At 51.4% G+C, this 21,421-nt stretch overlaps 1 protein-coding gene across 1 annotated transcript; it reads right to left on the reverse strand.

The window, feature by feature from the left end:
• Positions 1-1,682: 1,682 nt before the first annotated feature.
• On the reverse strand, positions 1,683-21,221 carry GNA15 (G protein subunit alpha 15). The gene is made up of 7 exons (XM_081499854.1): positions 20,688-21,221; positions 12,491-12,675; positions 10,451-10,605; positions 9,541-9,669; positions 6,768-6,897; positions 5,004-5,157; positions 1,683-2,628 (listed from the first exon to the last, which is right to left on the reverse strand). Exons 1-7 carry the CDS (start codon positions 20,830-20,832, stop codon positions 2,402-2,404), a joined length of 1,125 nt encoding a protein of 374 aa, XP_081355980.1. The 5' UTR covers positions 20,833-21,221; the 3' UTR covers positions 1,683-2,401.
• Positions 21,222-21,421: the final 200 nt, after the last annotated feature.

Consider the following 21,421-nt stretch of genomic DNA (forward strand, 5'->3'; position numbering starts at 1 on the left):
TGACTGGTGTCTCTGTTGTTGTTCAGTCGCTCAGTTGTGTCTGACTCTTTGTGACCCCATGGACTGTAGCCCACCAGGCTCCTCTGTCCATGGAATTCTCCAGGCAAGAATACTGGAGTGGGTTGCCATTTCCTTCTCCAGGTGTCTCTGTACGAAGAGCAAAACTGGACACAGACACACACAAGAGGAAACGGCCATGTGAGGACAGAGGCAGAGACTGGAGGGATGCCGTCACAAGCCAGGGACACACAGAACCACCAGAAGCAGCAAGAGACAGGAAGGACCTTCCCCTGGAGCCTCTGGAGGGAGCTCAGCCATGCTGACACTTTAGTCTCAGGCGCTGCCTTCAGAACTCTGAGAGATTACATTTCTGTGGTTTTAAGTCCCTCTGTCTGGGGTACTTCATTACTGGAGCCCTGGACAAGCCACAGAGCTGACCAACACTCTTCAAAATGGTCAAGGTCATCAAGGACAAGGAGAGCCTGAGAAACCATCCTAGTGCAGAGGACCCTGAAGAGATGTGATGACAAAATGTCATGAGGGATCCTGGGTGGTGTCCCAGGACAGAAAAGGGCATTAGGGGGAAACAGGAAATCTGAATATAGAGTAGACTTCAGTTAATATTTCAACATTTGTATGTGTTAATCACTCATGTGACCCCATGGACTGTAGCCTGCTAGGCTCCTCTGTCCATGGGATTCTCCAGGTAAGAATACTGGAGTGGGTTGCCATTCTCTTCTCCAGGGGATCTTCCTGACCAGGAGATTGAACACTTGTCTGCGGCATTGCCAGAGAAGGAAATGGCAACCCACTCCAGTGTTCTTGCCTGGAGAATCTCAGGGACGGCAGAGCCTGGTGGGCTGCCATCTATGGGGTCGCACAGAGTCAGACACGACTGAAGTGACTTAGCAGCAGCAGCAGCTGCAGCATTGCAGGTAGATTCTTTACCATCTGAGCCACCATACCATATTAATGTATAAATAATATGGGAAATCAGATGTGGTTTTATAAGGCAACTCTGTATTCACAATTTTTCCATAAACCTAAGACTATTCTAAAAAAGTTAATTTTTAAAAAATTAAAAAACAACAGACTTCCCTGGTGGTCCATTGGTTAAGATTTCGGGCATCCACTGCAGGGGGCACGGGTTCAATCCCTGGTTGGGGACCTAAGATCACCCACACTGCACGATGCAGGAAAAAATTTTTTAAAAGAAACCAAAAAACTGCTGAATGAATAATAGAGTCTTGGCTCAGCCATCGTCAGGTGTGTGGCCTTAGTAAAATTATGTGCTTCAGTTTCCTCATCTGTAAAATGGGGGCGATGGGATTTGTGCCACATGGGGCTGCCCTGAGACCAGGATATGGTGAGTAGAGTCATCATTGTCTCCATCAGAGATGGTTGGTGGCTGCTGCTGGAATTTTGGCTGAGTAACAACAAAGGGCCAGCTAATACGACCCCATGTTCAGAGACAGAGGCTGGACTCCACTTCTGGCTTAAAGTGCACACAGTCCCGCACAGCTCTGTGTTCTGTAACCTGCACAGCAGATGGACAAGTAAAACTTTTTCCTTCCTTTGCCATGTTGTTACCCTGTCCGGGACAGGAGACTTGCGACAGGACAGCGGGGGCTAGGGCTGGGGGGTGGGGTGTTACACAGGACGCCCCTAAGAAACCAAAGGTCTCCAGAATGTCATTTCTTTAATGTCCACCCTGCAAGGAGCCATGCAGGAGGTGAGGGAATAAATACAGAGGGTTGTAAAATGCAGTGCTCCCGGCCTCCAGCCTGGGAAGGAAGGCGGATGCCTGTAGATCCCGGTTTCCTTCATCTGCAAACCCGGGCAAGACACACTTTGAGCCAAGAGGCTCTGAAAGGGCGTCTCTTTCTCCTATGAAAACGGAAGTCCCTGAGCTCCCCAGACCTCAGGCTAGGATGTCGGCTCCTGTCCGCTAGGGGGCGCCAGATCCCGCGTCCCCGGCATGAAGGACCACTTCCTCCATCCCGGGGCTGGCACAGAAGCCCCAAAGGGTCTCTGCCTAGGAGAGGACATACCTATAGGTGGGGGTCCTGAGAGAGCCCCACCCACCCAAGTCCTGGATCCCTTGATCTTTTTACCCTTTCCTGCACCTTGGCCTCCTAAACGGCTATTGTGTTTTTTCTCCGAGGAAGTAAACTGAGTCGAGGGAAGGGAGATCCTGAGGCTGTCCTGACGAGGGGCGGAGAAGGAAGAGGGTAGCGACCGGCCTTCCACGCTGGCTCACTCGTGGTCCTTCCTCCACCTGGGTCTGGAGCTGGAGCGACATGGGGCATCTGGGCTAGCTAAGCGCCGGCCCGCCCCCCGCCCACCGCTCGCAGGTTCCACCGGCCCCTCGTGGGTCCGAGTTCGGAGCGGCGGGCCTGGGTCAGAGCAGGTTGATCTCGTCCAGGTAGCGGGCCAGGACCGAGTCCCGTACGTCCTTGAAAACCTTGCGGATGTTCTGTGTGTCCGTGGCGCACGTGTAGTGGCTGAAGAGGCGGCGGGAGCGCGGGCCCTTCCTTCCCCCGTCGGCACCGTCCACGCAGCCGGCGTACATGCGGGTGTACATGTCCAGAATGAACTTCTTGGCTGCCTCCGCGTCCTGTTTGGGGCCTGGGGATAGAGGTGGGCAGTCAGAGCATGCGGCTTGTGTGGCAAGTGAGAGCCCCTCCCTCCTGGGACCAAGGTAGACTCTGGACAAATCGGGGCTGCAGGAACCATCCGGCAGGGTGCCTGCCAGCCGCCACCATCTTTTGTGTTTCTAGTCATTCACATGACTGAGGCCCAGCCAGTAGGAGCCTCAGGGGTAGGCTCATGTGAGTCACATGGCCTGGAATGGACCAATGAGGCTGGTCTCTGAGACTGCACAGAACCGTGTTACAAGACCCTCTCTTGGCTGGGCTTGGAGCCTGGAGGTCCAGAGAAAGACATCCTGGGGAGATGAAAGAGAAGGGGAGGGATGGCTCCCCTGGTGAGGCACACATGGGATTTCCACGCCCCCATCTCTCATTCATATATGTATGTGTGTGCATGTGTGTATACATATATACATACATATGTATACATGCATACATATGTATACATATATACATACACACACGCAAACCCACATATATGAGAGAGATATATATATATAGTGAGTCAAGGGCTTCTGGAACCCCCCAAGACCCACCTCCACTACTTACAAATTGGGTTACCTTATCTGTTAATCTATCTAACCTCTGAGAGTCTGTTTCCTCATTTGTTTAAAACAGGGATCATAACAGTCCTAGGCTTCCCTGAAGTGTTGTGAGGACTCAACACAATCATGTCCAGGGCTCTGTGTTCAATCAGAGAAGCTTTCAGGAGTCTGTACTATCATCATTCTGTCAGAAAGGCAGGTTCCCATAGTGGTTACGATCTGCCAGCTTTGGATCCAGGAAACTTGAGTGGGAATCCTGCCTCTGCCAGTCACTAGCTGTGTGACTTTTGGCAAATGACTATACCTCTCTGTGCTTCAGTTTCCCCATCTCTATAGTGGTGAGAAACATGAGTGCTACTGAACAGGGATTTTTTAATGAGCATTTTTAACAAGTCAGTACACGAGGGTGCTTCCATCAGTGTTAGATGTATTAGCTGTTATTGGCTTATTATTATTGTCATGAATATTATTTAGTAGAGAGGAGAAAAGACCGTGAGTCAGAAGTTAGCAAAGGGTGCTCCAGCCTCAGTGGCTGGGAGAAAAGGATGAGTTATGGGGGTTCCCTGCGACATGAAGGAAAACAAACTATCCTCAAAACTATCTACTTTATCCCTGTTTCCAAACTCTCCAAGCCATGGTCCCACTTCCAGAACTGCCCAGGGGATGCTCTGGGAAGAGAGTGAGGTGTCCAGGCCACCTTCCTGGAACAAGCTGACATCTATCACTCAGACCTCAAGTCTTGTGGGTAAGATTGGGTGAGACTGGCCACACGGGCTCTGACAGGCCAGCGGTCACACCTGTGGTGACATCATCAAAATTTACACACCAAGCTCATGCTAAGGGTTTCAGTTACTGTGGTTGATTGTGTATTAGGATGAATACACAAAACTCACAATTTGGTGAATACACCAAATCCATGTCCACTCAGAATCTCAGAATATGACCTTATTTACAAATAGCGGGTTTTGCACGTGTAATTGGTTAAGCTGAAATGAGATCACACTAGGTTAGGTCAGGTCCTAAACCCAATGACTGGTGTCCTTGTAAGAGAAGAAAAGGGGACTTCCTTGGTGACACAGTGGATAAGAATCCACCTGCCAGTGCAGGGGGACATGGGTTCGATCTCTGATCTGGGAAGATTCCACGTGCCGCAGGGCATCTAAGCCTGAGCTCTAGGGCCCATAAGCCACAACTACTGAAGCCCATGCACCTATAGCCTGTGCTCCACAACAAGAGGAGCCACCACAATAAGAAGCCTGTGCACCACAACGAAGAATAGCCCCCACTCCCCACGACTAGAGAAAGCCCACATGCAGCAACAAAGACCCAGCACAGCCAAAAACGAAGAAAGAAAGAAGAGACAACCAGAGACAGAAAGAGAGTCATGTGGTAACAGAGGTAGAGATTGGAGACATGCAACTACAAGTCAAGGAATGCTAAGGATTACAGGTGACCGTCAGAAATTAGGAGGGAGGCCTGGGACAGACTCTCCCCAGAGTCTCTAGAAGGAACCAACACTGCTGGCATCTTGACTTCATACTTCTGGCCTCCTAAACTATGAGGGAGAAATTTCTGCCGTTTTCAGCACCCAGTATTAAGGCTTCTGTTACCTTTTCCCCATTCGACAGAGGGGGAAGCTGAGACTGAGAGATCTCCGGCAGAGATCAGAGATGGGTATGGAACTCAGGTCTGTCTAACTGCACTTGGAACCCCAGTGACTCCAGGCTGAGGTGTGGCCTGAACCAGCGTCTCTCTTGGGAGCTGCTTTTGGGAAGTGAAGGGTATAGAAAGTTCTAGAACCACTCACCCCGGAAACTGGGGAAGTAGGTAGCCAGGTGGGAGGTGGGGATCTTCTCCTCCAGGATGTCGGTTTTGTTGAGGAAGAGGATGACGGAAGTGCTTTTGAACCAGGGCAGTTCCAGGATGGTCCCAAACAAGGCCAGACTCTCCTTCATTCGGTTCTGGGTTGGGAGGCACAGGCTGGTCATGGATCCAGATGGATGCTCGGCCTGAACAGGAGCCCTCCCCGCAGGAGGAGATGGGGCTGGCAGCCCACCATCCAGCAGCTTGAGGTTCCCCAGTTCCCGCTGGGCTGGGACTCAGGGCAATGGGGCCGGCTGCTTGTGTATGCCCAAGATTGTTTTGTGCCTGTACTGGTTGGGCTAGTGTACCCCACCCCCAAATTCATGTCCACCTGGAACTTCAGAATGAGACCTGATTCGGAAATAGGGTCTTTGAAGATGTTATTAGTTAAGAATCGGTCACACTGGCATAGGGTGGGCTCTGACTCCAATGTCCTTATAAAAAGGGGAAATTAAAGGACTTCCTTGGTGGCCCAGTGGTTAAGACTCTGTGTTTACAATGCAGGGGGCAAGGGTTCCATCCCTGGTTGGGGAACTAAGATCTCACATGCCACACAGCATGGCCAAAAATGTTTTAAAATTATTTTTTAAAATAGGACAGAGGGAGATGGCCATGTGAAGATGGAGGCAGAAATGGGGTGGTGTCTTCTCCAGTCAAGGGACCCCAAAGATTGTCAGCAGACCAGAAGTTGGGGGAGCCCGAAACAGATTCTCTTTCATAGGAAGGAAACAGCCCCACTGACACCTTGACCTCGGATTTCTGGCCTCCAGGACCATGAAACAATAAATTTCTGTTGTTTCAGCTCCACCACCCACTCCCCACAACCAGCCCTACCTCCCAGTTTGTGGGACTTCATCACAGCAGCCCAAGCAAAGTGGGACATCGTGTGTGGCTGGATTCAAGCTAGATCTGTGTCAGAATGACCTCAAATTGATTCTATCTGACTCAGTTTGATTCTATCTGACCCAGCCCGAAAGTACAAACTGTAACACCTGACCCTTGGATCCTGAAACTGTCTATGTGAAACTTTAACCCTGAAGAGTGCACATGTCAGAGACAATAATGTGCCCAACCTTCACCGTGCTCAGCCGCTTTGGTCGTGTCTGACTCTTTGTGACCCCATGGACTGTAGCCCGCCAGGCTCTTCTGTCCATGGGATCTCCCAGGCAAGGATACTGGAGTGGGTTGCCATTTCCTCCTCCAGGGGATCTTCCCGAACCAGGAATTCAACCCGCATCTCCTGCATCTCTCCCATTGCAGGTGGATTCTTTACCGCTGAGCCACCAGGGAAGCTGAATTAGGAGAAGAATTCATGAAAAGAAGAATCCTGAAAAAAAACAGGACAGAGCCCCATTCCCACAGCATGACCCATACTCCCAGGACAGCACACACTGTGCTTCAGGGTGTGGGAACAGGGTGGTGTGCCTTGAAGCTTGAGTATCTAACTCTGTGTGTGTGTGTGTGTGTGTGTGTGTGTGTGTGTGTGTCCCCAGGGTCCTTGTCTCACAAATACTTATGGATCTGTGTGTTGGCGTTCACTGGTCTGGCCACAAAAGAGTGGACGGTGAAGCTCAAAGCCACGCCAGACACACAAAGACTCCCTCAAGAGTGGCAGTAGGGCTTCCTGCTCAGTTGAGGGTCCCTGGGCCAAGGAGTGAGTAAGAAGAGTAGGGGAGACGGGACCCCCACACCCCAAGTGGCACCTCACCTCTTGGTTGTTTTCCTCCAAACACTGGTCGTATTCACTCAGTGAGGCCAGGTAGATGAGGGCAATCACGTTCTCGAAGCAGTGGATCCACTTCTTGCGTTCTGACTTCTGGCCCCCGACGTCCACGATCCTGCGGGAAAACCACCTCCTGTCAGAGCTCAGACCCAATCAGGGACCCTGAGACATGGCACCCCAGACCCCAGTCATGGCCGGGACATGCCACAATCAACATTAATAGCAGCAAGAATAGATGCTAGCCACCTGTGTGTGACTGCCTTTCACCCCATGGGGTAGGCATCACTATTATACCCATTTTACAGATGAGAACACTGAAGTACAGAGAGGAGAGGAGACTATCCCGAACTTCTGTTGCACTGGGCTGCCTTCCACCCCACACTAGAGGACAGCTGGTTGGACACATCCTCAGCCTGCCCTGTTTTGACTGATGACCCAGGGGAAGTTGCAAAATGTCTCCAGAACTCAGTTTTCCATTGGCTGTGTTCTGGGTGACCATGGGAGCGTCCAGCAGCCACACAGATGGGCAAGAGCCATCCCTTCTGTTTGCGTCCCAGGACGAGTGTTCGCCTCCACCCCCAGACACACCACAACAAAGACCTGAGCCATCCCGCCTTCCTGTTGTCTCTTCTAAGAAATGTGGGTTGCTGATAACAAACCCTGCGTCATTTCCCCAGGGATGCGACCATTACTCAGGCAGCAGGCAGGAAATGCCAGAAGCCTCAGAGCAAGAAGAGACTTGCCCCAATGTACGGGAGGAAAATCCAGGCTGGTGCCTGAGGCTCCTGAGTCCCAAAACCGGCCTTTCTGGTGATCCCCAGATTCCCTCAGATCCTGTGTCCAGAGTCAGATGGGGGAGGCAGCAACTTAGAGTGGGGCTCCAGAGGCTGAGACAGCTGTGGGGTTTGCTTACTCTCCAGCCTCCCAGCTCAGAGTCTCCCTTTCCTCTGAGCCCTCACCTTTGCCTTGAGAATGGACTCAAGTTTCCCATTCTGAAAATTCCCCTCCTCCACCCAGTCTTTCCTCTGAACTCCCCCAACCACTACTTCTACTCCTAAACTTTCACCAACTCACCCATCCACCTGTTCGTCCGTCCACCCACCCACTCGTTTATCCATCTTTCCACCCACCCATCTAGTCACCCATCTGTCCACATATTCACCCAACCATTCATCCATCTATCTATCCATCTATCCATTCATACAGCCACCCATTGATCCATCTAGCCACCTACCTATCCATCTATCCATTCATCCACTCAACAATCCACTCATCCACTCAACCATTCACTCATCCCTTCATCCATCCATCCTTCCATCCATCTATCCACCCATTTATCTACCCATCCACTCATCTATCCATCCACCCATCCATTCTTCTATCTTTCCAACCATACACTCGTATTTACAAACTTCCACTCTGACATTCAGTTGATTATCACTAGAGAAGCAATGGCTTTCCCGATGGCTCAATAGTCAAGAATACACCTGCAAGGCAGGAGACAAAGGAGACGTGGATTGAATCCCTGGATTGGAAAGATCACCTAGAGGAGGGCATGGCGACGCACTCCTGTATTCTTGTCAGAAAAATCCCATGGACAGAGGAGCCTGGCAGGCTACGGTTGAGGGAGTCGCAAAGAGCTGGACACGACTGAAGCGACTGAGCACACACACTCTGTCAATATCACATAATATATCAATCAGAGAAGCAGTAGAATCAGCCTCAAGCTGTAACTTCAAGGGGCTCTCCATCTAGTGGAGGAGACCCAAATGCAAACAGTAAATTATGAACCTTCTTGTTTCAAAAGCATGGAGCCAGGAGGGAGGGCCATTCGAGGAAACAAGATCAACACAAGTGGGTTGAACACTGGAGGCTCTCAGGCACACCTACACAGCTCTCTGCCACCATCTTGCTAAGCTCATTGAAGATTCTCTAAAGGCCAATCCCAGAAGTTGCTTGTCTCTCTGACCTTTTCTTGGTCTTTGACACTGGCCATGGCTCTGCATGGACCATTCTTGGCTGCACTGGACCCCCACACCTCTCTGTCTTCCAGCTCAGGCCTGTTTGGGCCCAGCCATCTCCCAGATGGCCCAGACTCCTCAGACCCAATCTGCCCCAAATAACTCCATCGGCTTTTCTAACACCTCCCACTCTACCACCATCACAGTGGCTTTTACCATCTGCACCATCACCTTGATGGGAAACTCACAGCGAGTCATTTTTGACTGCCTGCTCTAATTCCCACACTCACCCATTCTACATCAGAAACATTTCTTGCACCATTACCTCATTTCCATCCTCATGGCCAGACACTTCCCAACCCTGTCTGCCTGAACCATGGCTCCTGCCTCCTCCTGGGTCTCCTGACCCCCAGCCTGAACCCCTCATTGATCACTAGAGGGATCACCCTCTGAGCTTCCCCAGCCCCAAATCAATCCCTCTGGTCTAGCCCTGACCGCACAGTCTCTGCTCCTTCCCATCACCCCATAGCTCTAGTGAACTCCTAATCATTCTTCAATGCCCTAAGACCAATGCCTCCTCCTCCAGAAAGACTTCCCCTCCCAGAACTCTGGGGGCTATGTGTGGGCCCTTCCAGGTCCCAGTCCTGACTTCATGGGGGGATGGAGATGTCTATGCCCAGCTTTGCCTCCTCCGGCCTGACAGGCCCTTTGTGGGCTGGGACAGACAATTCCTACTCAGCCCTCAGCGCTGCAGCTCCTTTGCCCCTCCTACAAGAGCCTCCAAGCTCTGTGCTCACCGCAGGTTGGTTTTCTGCACGGAGAAGCAGTACTCGTTGATCCCGGTGGTGGGCATGCGGCTTCGGAGCACATCTTGTGCGGTAGGTATGTAGCCCTCTTCCGTGATACGGTCCAGATTCGACAGGTAGCTGTGGAGCCGGAAGCCCTGAGTGCTGGCCTTGCAACCTCCCTTTGCTTCTCAGATTTCCCCCAACCCAGGGCCCCAGGAGGACCCTGCTGGGGGAGGAGAGACCCCAGAGAAGGGCCAACATTTCTGTGGGTCCCAGGTGGCCAAGGAGCACAACCTGAGGCCACAGGAGCCTCAGGGAGAAGCAGCTTCACCCTCAGGGCAGTGTGTCTCTCTGGGGAGGGTGTCACCCCAGGTGTGTCACTGCCTCAAGAGCAGTGATACCCTTGAGAACTAGGTGCCAAGCGTTGAGCGCAGGACAGCATCACCCCAGAAACGGTGTCACCCCAGGGCAATGTCATCCTAGAATAGTCACCTTTGAGGTGCCATCACTCCAAAAACGGTGTCATCCCAGGAGCTGTGTCACCCCAGAAACATCACCCCAAGAGCTACAACATCCCAGAAACAGCATCACCCCAGGAGCTGTGTCACCGCAGAAACATCACCCCAAGAGCTATGTCACTCCAGGAGCTGTCACCCTAGAAGCAGCATCACCCCAGGAGCTGTGTCACCCCGGTAGCAGTGCACCCCAGGAACTGGGTCACCTGCAGAGAACGTCACCCCAGAAACACCCTCCCCCGAGAGTCAAGACCTCCCACAGCACCCCCACAGTGGAAGCCGGCCAGCCTTGGGGCCCCTCTGCCTGCTAGGATCCCTGGGAATGGGTCTCCTCGGATTGTGTCCAGGCACACCTCCCACCCCAGACCCCGGTCCCTTACCCGGCCCGCAGACCCCAGACTCACTACACAGCCGAGTCAAGCAGGTGGAACTCTCGCCGGCGCTCATAGCAGGCGTGGATGCCGGCGTCCTCCCACAGCCACTGCATGGCCACGGCGTGGCGCTTCTCGAATTTGGTCACCTTGTAGGGGTCCTGGCTCATGATCACGTTGGCGTGGTGCTGGGAAGGGACGGTCGGGGGGTGCTCAGAGCAGCAGGACAGGGCGGGTGGGGGGCGGGGCTGCCCTCCTGACTTCTCTGCCCCCTTGGCGCAGGTGTCTGCAGGCTGCAGGGGCAGCAGGGGCGCGCGGGCAAGGAGCGCCAGTTCGGGTGACCCTGCACGGGGCAGCACCCTCTGCTCCATCTGTCCGCTTTTCTTTGCACCAGAAGCAGGCACTCTTGTTTATGTTTGAATTATCTTTTTATAGAGGTAATTAAGCTACCATGAGGTCATGAAGGTGGCCCTAGTCCAGAGTGATTAGTGCCCTTATCAGAAGAGATTGGGACACAAACACAACAGAAGGATGACCATGTCAGGATACAGAGAGAGGACAGCCGTCTACAAACTAAGGAGAGAAGACTCATAGTGAACCAACTCTGAGGTCTTAGGGGTCAGGACCCCTATACACTGCTGGGGGGAATGTAAACTGGTACAGCCACTGTGGAAAACAGTTTGGAGGTTCCCCCCAAATTAAAAATAGAGCCACCAGGAATTCCCTGGCAGCCCAGTGGTTAGTATTCCACACTTTTACTGCCAAGGGTCCAGATTCAGTTTCTGATCAGGGAACTAAGATCTCACAAGCTGCCTGAAGTAGCCAAAAAAAATAAATAAGCAAATAATTTGTTTTTTAAAAATAGAGCTACCATATGATCCAGCATTTCCACTCCTGGGTATGAAATCAGGATCTTGAAAAGATATCTGCACTTTCAGGTTCATTGCAGCATTATTTACAGTAGCCAAGATGTGGAAAGAACCTAAATGTCCATCAATGGATGAATGAATAAGGATGTAGATACAGAGACTACTATGCAGCCCTAAATTCTGCAACAGGGGACAATGTGGATAAACCTTGAGGACATCATGTTAAGTGAGATAAGCCAGTCACAGGACAGATCCTGCATGATTCTACTTACACAAAGAATCTGGAAGCAGCAAGTGCAAGGACACAGGGAATAGAATGGGCTGAGGGGATGGGTTGGGGGTTGATATGAATAGAGTTTCTCTTAGGCAAGGGGAATACCTTCTAGAATTCTTTCTTTATGACATTGTATCTGCAATTACTGATACTGTATTGTGCACTTAAAATTTGCTAAGAGAGTAAATTTCATGTTGAATGTTCTTCATACAATAAAATATTTAAAAAGAAGGGTGGAGACGTCCCTGGTGCTCCAGTGGTTAAGACTCCCTGCTTCCAATGCAGGAGGTGCAAGCTTGATCCCTGGTCAGGGAACTAAGATCCCACATGTGGTCTGGTGCAGCCAAAAATAAAATAAAATAAAGAAATATAAAAAGAAGGGTGATGTGACACATGGTCTGCATAGCACTGTGCCCTCAGCAGGGTGGGGCAGGGCTCAGGAACCAGTCCACCATAATAATACTTCTAGAACAAAACACATGCCCACTCAGGACTCCTACCAGGTATCATAAGGTCCAAGGGAGGGATGACTGAGCCCTAGGGGTCCACAGGGGAACCCTTGAGGTGGGGGCACATGCTGGTGCTGAAAGTGAAACTGTTTAGTCTCTCAGCCCTGTCCAGCTCTTTGCGACCCCATGGACTGTAGCTCACCAGGCTCCCCTGTCTGTGGGATTTCCCAGGCAAGAATACTGGAGTGGGTTGCCATGCCCTTCTCCGGGGGAATCTTCCTGACAGAGGGATCGAACGCGGGTCTCCCACATTGCAGGCAGATTCTTTACCTACTGAGCCATCAGCTGGTGCTAAGCTGCCTGACATGCACACCAGGATCCCAGGAAACCTTGGAGGGGGCAGTTCTTAAGAAGTTAGGTGATCTGAGGGGATGCGGTTCCACCTGGAAGCCCTATGGAGCTCCCTCCCCACGGGGCTCACCTTGCTCTCGGGCCAGCTGAAGGGGATCTGTAGCCGTTCCATAGCCTCGATCATGGTCCTCATGGATACGAAGATGTTCTGGTAGACTAGGGGCCGGAAGTTCTTGCGGTCCTCCTCCGAGTAGCCTGCCCCGTGGATGATTCGCATCTGCTTGATAAACGTGCTCTTTCCACTCTCCCCCGGACCTGGAGAGACGGCCACCATGGTCAGCTCAGCCCTTGGGGGGCTCCCGCCACGTGGCACTGGCCACCCCTGGGCAACGGGGCTCAAATCCCAGCTCCATGACCCTGAGCGAGCGCCTTCATGGCTCTGAGCCTTTGTGTCTCCACTTGTAAAACGTGGTTTGCTGGGTAGATGTGAAGGTTAAACTGGTTCATGGAAACGTAGTCCTGGAGGGTTGGCAAACCACTGGCCCTCGGGCAAAGCTTGTCGGCACCTGTTTTGGTTTCGTTTTTGTTTGTTTGATTTGATTTTCTGTTTTATTATTATTATTTATTTGGCTGCGCTGGGTCTTCTTGGCAGCATGGGGGATCTAATTCCCCAACCAGGAGTCGAACCCAGGTCCTCTGCATTGGGGGCTTGATGTCTTACCCACTAGACTACCCGGGGAAGTCCCTGTTTTTTGTTTTGTTCGTATTTTGTTTTTGTTTTTGGCTGAGCCACACGGCTTGTGGGATCTCAGTTCCCCAACCAAGGATCAAACCAGGCCCTCGGCAGTAAAAGTGTGGAGTCCTAACCACTGGACCTCCGGGGAATTCCTGACAGCCACCTGTTTTTGCATGGCCAGCAAATTTTTACAGTGTGCATGGTTTTTACATTTCTAATTCTTTTCACGATTACAATTTTTTCACTTTTTAAATTGTTAGTTTTTGCATTTCTTAAATGGCTGAGAGGAATCTAGATGCTGTTTGATGACACCTGAAAATTACATGAAATTCAGCTTTCAGGGTCAGTAAATAAAGTTCTGGGCTTCCCTGGTAGCTCAGCTGGTAAAGAATCCACCTGAAATGCAGGAAACCCCGGTTTGACATCTGGGTAGGGAAGATCTCCTGGAGAAGGGATAGGCTATCCATTCCAGTATTCATGAGCTTTCCTGGTGGCTCAAATGGTAAAGAATCCTCCTGCAATGTGGGAGACCTGGGTTTGATCCCTGGATCAGGAAGATTCCCCTGGAGAAGGGCATGGCAACCCACTCCAGTATTCTTGCCTGGAGAATCCCCATGGACAGAGAAGCCCGGCGGGTTACGGTCCATGGGGTCGCAAAAAGTTGGACATGACTAAGCACGGCACAGCAAATAAAGTTTTAATTGGCACATGGCCACACCTGGTTGTATATAAATTATCTAGGGCCGGTTTCTTGGGACAGCAGCACAGTTGAGTAGTCAGAGACCCTCCAGCTTGCAAAGCTCAAAAGATTTACTGTGCCATGCTGTTTAGTTGCTAAGTCTTGTCTGACTCTTTAGAGACCCCATGGACTGTGGCCCACCAGGCTCCTCTGTCCATGGGATTCTCCTGGCAAGAATACTGGAGTCGGTTGTCATTTCCTTCTCCAGGGGATCCTTCCGACCCAGGGATTGAACCTAAGTCTCCCGCATGGCAGGAAGATTCTTTACCACTGAACCACCTGGGAAGCCCAAAACAATTTTCTATCTGGCCCTTTACAGAAGAAGTCTGTGGACCCCTGGCTTAGAATGAGCTTTGACATAGTAAGAGTTACACTCGTGTTCACTACTATTAGCAGTAGTAGTCTTTACCATAATTATAATTACTGTTATCATTATTTGCTATAATTTTTTCAGGTAGAGAAAGTTTTATGAACGAAATACAATAGGATAAATAGAGTGATTAAGTGACTACTACAGCTAAGTGCATGGAACACTTCTCAGTGGAGATGACATTGGGGTTGAGAGCTGAAGGCCGAGAAGGTTGCTCCCATGTCAAGGTGTGGGGAAAGGGAGCACCAGGCAGCGGACACAGCATGCGCAGGACTGTGTTTGACAAACAGCTGGGAGACCCCTGTGGCTGGAGCAGAGTGAACAAGGGGGACGGAGGAGGGGAGGACAGGGAGGGGATGGGGCTGGGCATGCAGAGGCTTGTGGGCTACAGGAGAACTTGGGCTTTTACCCTCAGGGAGGTGGGAGCCTGGAAGTCTGTGGGCAGAGGAGGGACGGGGCCTGACTCAGGTGCTCATAGGTGTCCTCTGGTTACTGCAGGGAGGACTTTCCACCAGCCAGATGGTTCAGGCTGACCCAGGTGGCCAAGTGGAGCGAGAGAGAAGGGGACATTCACATGAGATACTTGGGAGACGGAATCCACACAACCTCACAGTGGAACAGAGTGGGATGAGGGTCCTTGCAGGCTCATCTACAGCATTTTCAGGGCCAAGTGCAGGATGAACCCTCAGGGCCCTTCTGAGTGCAGGGTTGCATGGCCCAAAAGCCAGGTATGGGTCTGTGGTATTAACACTAGAACCTTCCAGAGCCCAGGGCCAGGAGCTCAAAGAGGAAGGCCTAGCTCACTGTTGTCTGAGCCCTGATATCTCCCTCTCAGAGCCTCTGTTTTCTCACCTGTGAAATGGGCTTGACAGCCAGGTGAGAGGATCATGGCCAGGAGGCTTCCTCCAACACCTCCATCACCCTGTCAGCCCCTGGGGGACCCTGGCATGGGGTCCCTCCAAGGGCGGGGGGCACTCTTGCAGGAGGAACTGAGACCCGCCACAGAAAGGGAAGGGGTGGCCTGGTTGGAGCCAGAAAGAGGAACCGGGAGCAGTGGGAACATAGTGGGGAGGAGGCAGGGAGTGCGGGAAGTGGTGGAAGAGGGAGTGCCCGCTTGTATCACCCGTGGGGGGGCTCCAGTCCCTCCCCACCCCCAACACATCTGAGGGGAGTGAGGGGTGGGCTGGTGACACCACTGCACTTGAGATCCAGGAGAAAGAGTCACTTTGCTGTTACCCTAAAGGACATTCATAGGGAAACTGGCAACACTGGTGGGACATGACGGAGACAAGACTGTATCACATGCATCAGCTGCTCACCACCATCCTGGGGGTCTTTGCTTTTAGTGGGACCCAAACCCATGGAAGTATTTGGGGGATAAAAAGGTAAAAAATAATTATCCTCCAATTAAAAATAAATAAAATTTAAAAAAAGATCAGGGCTGCAACTGTACTCACAAATGGATCAAAAAACAATGAATATATCTGTACCAAATATATAAATGTATAGCAAAGTGGGACTTCTCTGGTGGTCCAGTGGCTAAGACTCTGCACTCACAATGCAGGGGTCCTGGGTTCAATCCTTGGTCAGGGAACTAGATCCCACATGCCAAAACTAAATGATCTGACGCTGCAACTAAAGATTCTGCATGCTGCAACTAAGACCCAGAGCAGCCAAATAAATAAATATTTTTAAATGCAATTGCATTTTTAAATATATAGCAAGTAAGCTATAGATATACATTATGTAAATTACAAATATATACACACACATATATATAGTGTATATATGTGTGTGTATGGGGAGGGAATAAAGGGCATGAGATAAAATATTAACATTTTTGGAAGAATCCAGTACAACTTTTCTAGAACTCTGAAAGTATTTCAAAATGTAAAGTTAAGAAAGTGGGGGGAAAACCTCTCAAATGCCAGTTGAGATACTGCATTGGAGGCTGAAACAGGAAAAGGGCCTTTGTGTAAAAACCAGTGAAATCTAAACTTTAGAGTTGAGTGTACAGGAACATAAGGGTACAGTTCCCACGTTAATATCTCAGCTATGACAGCCCACGGCACTTATGTAAGAAGTCATCATAGAGGAAATTGTTCAGAAGTCGGGAATTCTCTATGCAGTCTTTGCCACATTTTTGTCCATTGAGAGTGATTCCAAAATAAAAAATTTCCAGGACTTCCCTGGTGGTCCAGTGGTTAAGATTCCATGCTTCCAATGCAGGAGGCATGGGTTCGATCCCTGGATGAAGAACTAAGATGCCGCATGCCATGCAGCATTGCCAACAATTAAATAAATTAAATGTTTACTATAAACAAATTAACAACAAACAGACACCACCCCTTCAGTATGGAGCCACCTGTCTCAGATTCTGAAATTCCTTGGGTTTCAGGACAGAGATACATCAAACTCACTAAATATTCTTGCAGTGGGTCATCTGACTATCGCAGTTGGTGAGATAAACCCACAACCTTGCCTCCCACTGGGAAACCTCAGGAGATGGGCTGGTCTCTGTTATTTAACATCTCTATTTATTTATTTATTTGACCACATCACATGGCATATGGGACCTTAGTTCTTCAACCAGGGATTGACCCTGCACCCCCTGCAATGGAAGTGAGGAGTCCTAACCACTGGACTACCTGGGAAGTCTGAGATAGGCTGGTCTCTGATGTTTCTGCGATTTGGAGATGGTAGTGGTGGCTGTGAGATACTCCCCCCAACCTCGCCCTCCCAGTGTGGTGGGGGGGGTCCATGCACCAGCCCCCCCAAGCTCACAAGAGGAATGGCCCTTGGCTCCACTTTTCAGGTGGAGAAATTGAGTCCCAGATTGGTTGGGTCCTACAGTTGGTGAGTGGCCAGATTGGGACTAAAACCCAGTTTTGAGTCCAGAGTTCTTGAGCTCTTTCATGATCATTCTGGGAAGTTCCTCAAGTGCTGCTTGAATCATTGTCATCATCAGTGTCTTCCCAGCGACAATGATTTAAGTCTTAGCATCTGCCAAGTCCTGAGCCCAGGTCCTCTCTGACTGACCTTGGTAGATCCTCACAAACATTCCCACTGTGTTCCCATTCCCAGTGGACACATGAGGGTTCAGAGAGGTGCAGTGACTTTCCCAAGGTCACACAGCTAATGGAGAAGCAGAGGAGTAAAAACAAGCCCTCGTGGATCCTTCACCAACAAAATAGGACATGGCCGGTAGGCTGAGTCAGGCATCATCAAAATATCAGTTAATAGGATTTTTCTCCGCACGCTTGGAAGCTCATTGGCTCCTCTGGGTGCTGCCAAAATGGCAGTGAGACCTACGGCAGGGGACTGCATTCTTTGAGCTTCCTCTGGGCTGCTCCTCTGGGAGCACAGAGATCTCACCAAGCAACAGTTAATTTTGTTGGGATGCACTGTTTCATTAAAGAAAAAAAAAATTCTGGTTTACGCTCACAACTTGGGTTTCATGACTCATGTGTGAGTCCCAACCTGAAGTCTGAAACACTTGACCTTTGCAGACGTGACTCCTGGAACCACTGAGGATTCAGGAACCTCTCGTGGTATGGTTCAGGAAGCTCCCCAAATGACGCAGAAAAATGTAGGAGAGCTGTCTCCACCTGGCACAGCCTCGCAGCCCAGACAGGAAGTAGCCGCTTCCTCCTGAGCACGGGGGAGGAAGTGGAAATGCAGAGGCCAGGAGCTGCACCAAGTCCCAGGCATCATGAGATGCCAGGCGGCTCCTTCCATGGGGAGCCGCAGCCCCCACCCCACTATCCACTCCCAGGAGATGGGGCTCCTGGGGCACCGGGAGTCAGGCCCGGGCAGCTGGAGACCACACAGCCCAGCTTCCATCCCCAGCTCTGCCTCCAAACCGGCTGCAGACCCCAGACCCAATCCTGCCACCTCCCTGGGCCTCAGTTTCCCCATCTGTCACTGGGGTTCTGTGGAGGCACATTCACAGGGCAGTCAAGAGCGTGGACTTTGGAACCGGAATTCTAGGCTCTAGTCCTGGCTCTGGGACTTTGGGCGAGTCGTTTCACCTCTCTGGGCTTATCTGGGGATAGGAATGGTTCCCACCTCACGTAGTACAGACAGAGCTGGCTTCTTTATTATTATTATTGGAGGCAGGCACACCGCACGGCATGCAAGATCTTAGTTCCACAAAAAGGGATCAAACCTGTACCCCCTGCCATGGAAGCTTGGAGTCTTAACCACTAGACCACCGGGGAAGTCCCAGAGATGGCTTCTTTAATTGTTTTATTCAGACTCTTCCTCCTTCTCAATGTGGTGACTACTTCATGCCAGGGACAGACCCCTGGTCCCTTGGGCTTCTTCCTCAAAAGGATCAACCACCTCTCAGAAAAAAACAAAAAACTTTTGAATTCAATTCCTGTTTTTAAGAAGGAGGGCAAGTGTGGAGGCAGCCCTTGGGGCTTGGATGGGGGTGGTTGAAACCATAGTCTAGCAGGCTGTCCACAGGGCCACATCAGTGCTTGGACACGTGGACAACCTCCCTTGTCCCCTCCCCCCACTCCCCATGAGCAGAAGTGGCTTCCTGATTTGAGGCTGGCTGTCCAGTAGTCAGTGGAGCAAAGGACTCTCCCAGCTCTAGGAAGATACAGTATAACTCTGGGGAAAATCACCCCAGACATTGGATTCATTCATTCATTCACTCATGTATAAAGTATGCATCAGGCATGCCCTCATGAACAGGTCACTGTACTCCTGAAATAATGCTGGAGACACAGGAGTGAATAAGATGGACATGGTATCTACCTCTGTGTTGCTTGCTGTGTAACTGGAGAGACAGACAGTGAATAAGGAAACAGGAAAACACCAGAGAGAGTGTCACGAAGTGAGTGCTATGAAGAAAAATTGGGCAGAGGAAGAAGGACGGGTCTGACTTTGAAGCCAGGGAAATCAGGGAAGACTTCTCTAAGGCAGCGACACTTGAGCTGAGACCCACTGGCCAGGCAAAGGCTTGCAGGGATGCTGAGAGCCCTTGGCAGGGAGAATGGAAAGTGCAGAGGTCCTGAGGTACGGTTAGAGAAACCTTAGATGTGCAAGGAAGGATCGCTAACACTGACAAACCCCTAGCCCAACTGAGCTCCTAGCTTCCCCAAAAGGGAGAGAAGACAAAGATTGAAAAAAGAGACATCACTACAAATCCTACAGACATGAAAGGATGACAAGGGAATGTTAGAAACAATCATATGCCTGTATACTTGAAAACTTCAAAGAAACAAATTCTTTGGAAGATACCAGTAATCAAAGCTCACAGAAGAATAGCCTACATAGACCTATTTATTAAAAAATAGTAAATACTATATCATACATAAAAGCCTAGCTATTACAGAAAGTGAATAGAGATAGCTATTAAAGTCTTAATTAAAACTTTCTTGTGACTTCCAAAAGAAGACTCAAAGGAAGACTCTGAGATTCCACTGCAGGGACCATAGGTTTGATCCCTGGCCAGGGAACTAAGAGCCCACATGCCATGTGGGGCAAGGCCAAAAAACCAAAACAAAATAAAAACCCCTTCCAGGCTCAGACGGCTTCACTGGGGTCCTGTGCCCCACTTTCTCCTCTCTTTCCACCCCTGAGGGCTGCCCATTCCCACTGAGCCGGAGAAGAGACAGGGCGGCTATCCAGATGACCAAGCCCTGCCCTTTGTCCCAGGGCAGGCAGGTGGGATTTGGGGACCTCAGGGCCTTCCCCAGCCTTTGCCCAGGGCTCAGGCATTCCCAGGAGACCCTCCAAGGTTGGAGTCCCTGGGCTTAGGCCTGCGGGGCCACACAGGGCAAAGTGGCTGAGGGAGTGGACACATGTGTACCGTAAGACGTGAGGTCTCAGAGGTCACAACTTCAGAGCCGTCCAATCCATCACACCCGAATCATCCCAACTCCCTCACAGGGTTTTGTTTACCTCCTGTTCTTGCTGCTGGAAATTATTTTATCTACTTTTTAGTTTATGGGCTTAAGGTCTGGCTCTGTCACCGGAAGCTGAGGTCCCTAAAGTCAGGGACACACAATGCTCCATCTCCCCTGATATTATACCCCACCTCCAGGAATTATGCAGTACATCTTGAATGAATGAATTGATTCATCAATCAATCAATCCATCAAAGGTGCTTGGCCATGCTTTGCCCACGGGACTTGTCCTGATAAACCACCAGCACAAACCCAGGTCAAGCCCTCGGAGGGACGGAAGGGTCCTGGACTCTCCATGGTCGCAGGGCTAGGCTGGAGGTCTGAGCTCTGGGCAGCTCGTTCCCTTCTCACGACTCGGGAGCCCGCAGGGTGGGCTGGGCCAGCTAGGCCGGAGTCGGGCCACCCAACTGAGCCACCTCCACCCCTGCAGATGCCCAGGAGGTGGCTGGGCCGGGGGAATGGGCCCACAGCTCACTCCCTGGGAGGAGGAACCGAGCTTCAGTCAACTCATCCTGAAAGTGGGCTCCCAGGCTGCCCCACCCTGGGTGGCCTCTGACTCACCCAGAAGCAGCAGTTTCAGCTCCCCTCGGTCGCGCTTCTTCTGCTCCAGGAGGATCTTGTTGATTTCCTGGTCGATCCGGGCCGCTGACTTCTCGTCCTCGGTCAGACACCAGGGGCAGCAGCGCCAGGTGAGTGAGCGGGCCATGGCGGGGCCTCAGCGGGCACGAGGCGGCATTGCCCCCGCCCCTGCCCCCACCCCGGGAGGAACCCCAGCCCGGCCGCTCTGGGGAGGGCTCCTGGCAGCTGGCGGGAAGGGCCTCCCTCGTTGTGGGGGTCGCCCCCTGAGGGACCCCCTGGCTTCCCGGACTGGGTTACCGGGCGGCCCAGCTTCTCTTGGCCTGCGTGCCGGCTTTGGGGTGGAGGAGGAGAAAAGATGCTGGCTCAGGGCTCTCCGCCCATCCCCAGACCTGCCTGGCCCGGCCCGACAGGTTGACGGCAGAAGAGCTCAGGGATGAGGTGGGCGCCTCGGGGGAGGGCGGGCCGGGGAGTAAAGGCCAGCCGCCTGGGTGCACGCTAGGCCTCCTTCCTCATTCTGGAGAAGGGGTGGACCTGGTTCTCCGTCCTCCCTGGGCCTCTGACGCCAGCCCTGGCCCACGCCCCTCTTCCCTTCCTCTGAGCCAATTAGAGGCAATCCTCAGAATACCTATCACCATCTTTATTATTTTTTTTAATATATAACATTTTGGCCATCCTGAGAAACATGTGGAATTTTAGTTCCCCCACCAAGGATCAAA

Source organism: Giraffa tippelskirchi, chromosome 6 (assembly GCF_054371585.1).
Source record: "Giraffa tippelskirchi isolate mGirTip1 chromosome 6, T2T-mGirTip1v1.2.pri, whole genome shotgun sequence".
In the NCBI taxonomy this organism is placed as follows: Eukaryota; Metazoa; Chordata; class Mammalia; order Artiodactyla; family Giraffidae; genus Giraffa; species Giraffa tippelskirchi.

Excerpts from the sequence above, each read along its gene's own strand:
- GNA15 (XM_081499854.1), bottom strand. The coding sequence starts at position 20,832 with ATGGCCCGCTCACTCACCTGGCGCTGCTGCCCCTGGTGTCTGACCGAG. Across the intron at positions 5,158-6,767 it reads TGGAGGAAAACAACCAAGAG|AACCGAATGAAGGAGAGTCT; the intron begins GTGAGGTGCCAC and ends CTCCCAACCCAG. Across the intron at positions 2,629-5,003 it reads CTACTTCCCCAGTTTCCGGG|GCCCCAAACAGGACGCGGAG; the intron begins GTGAGTGGTTCT and ends CTCTATCCCCAG.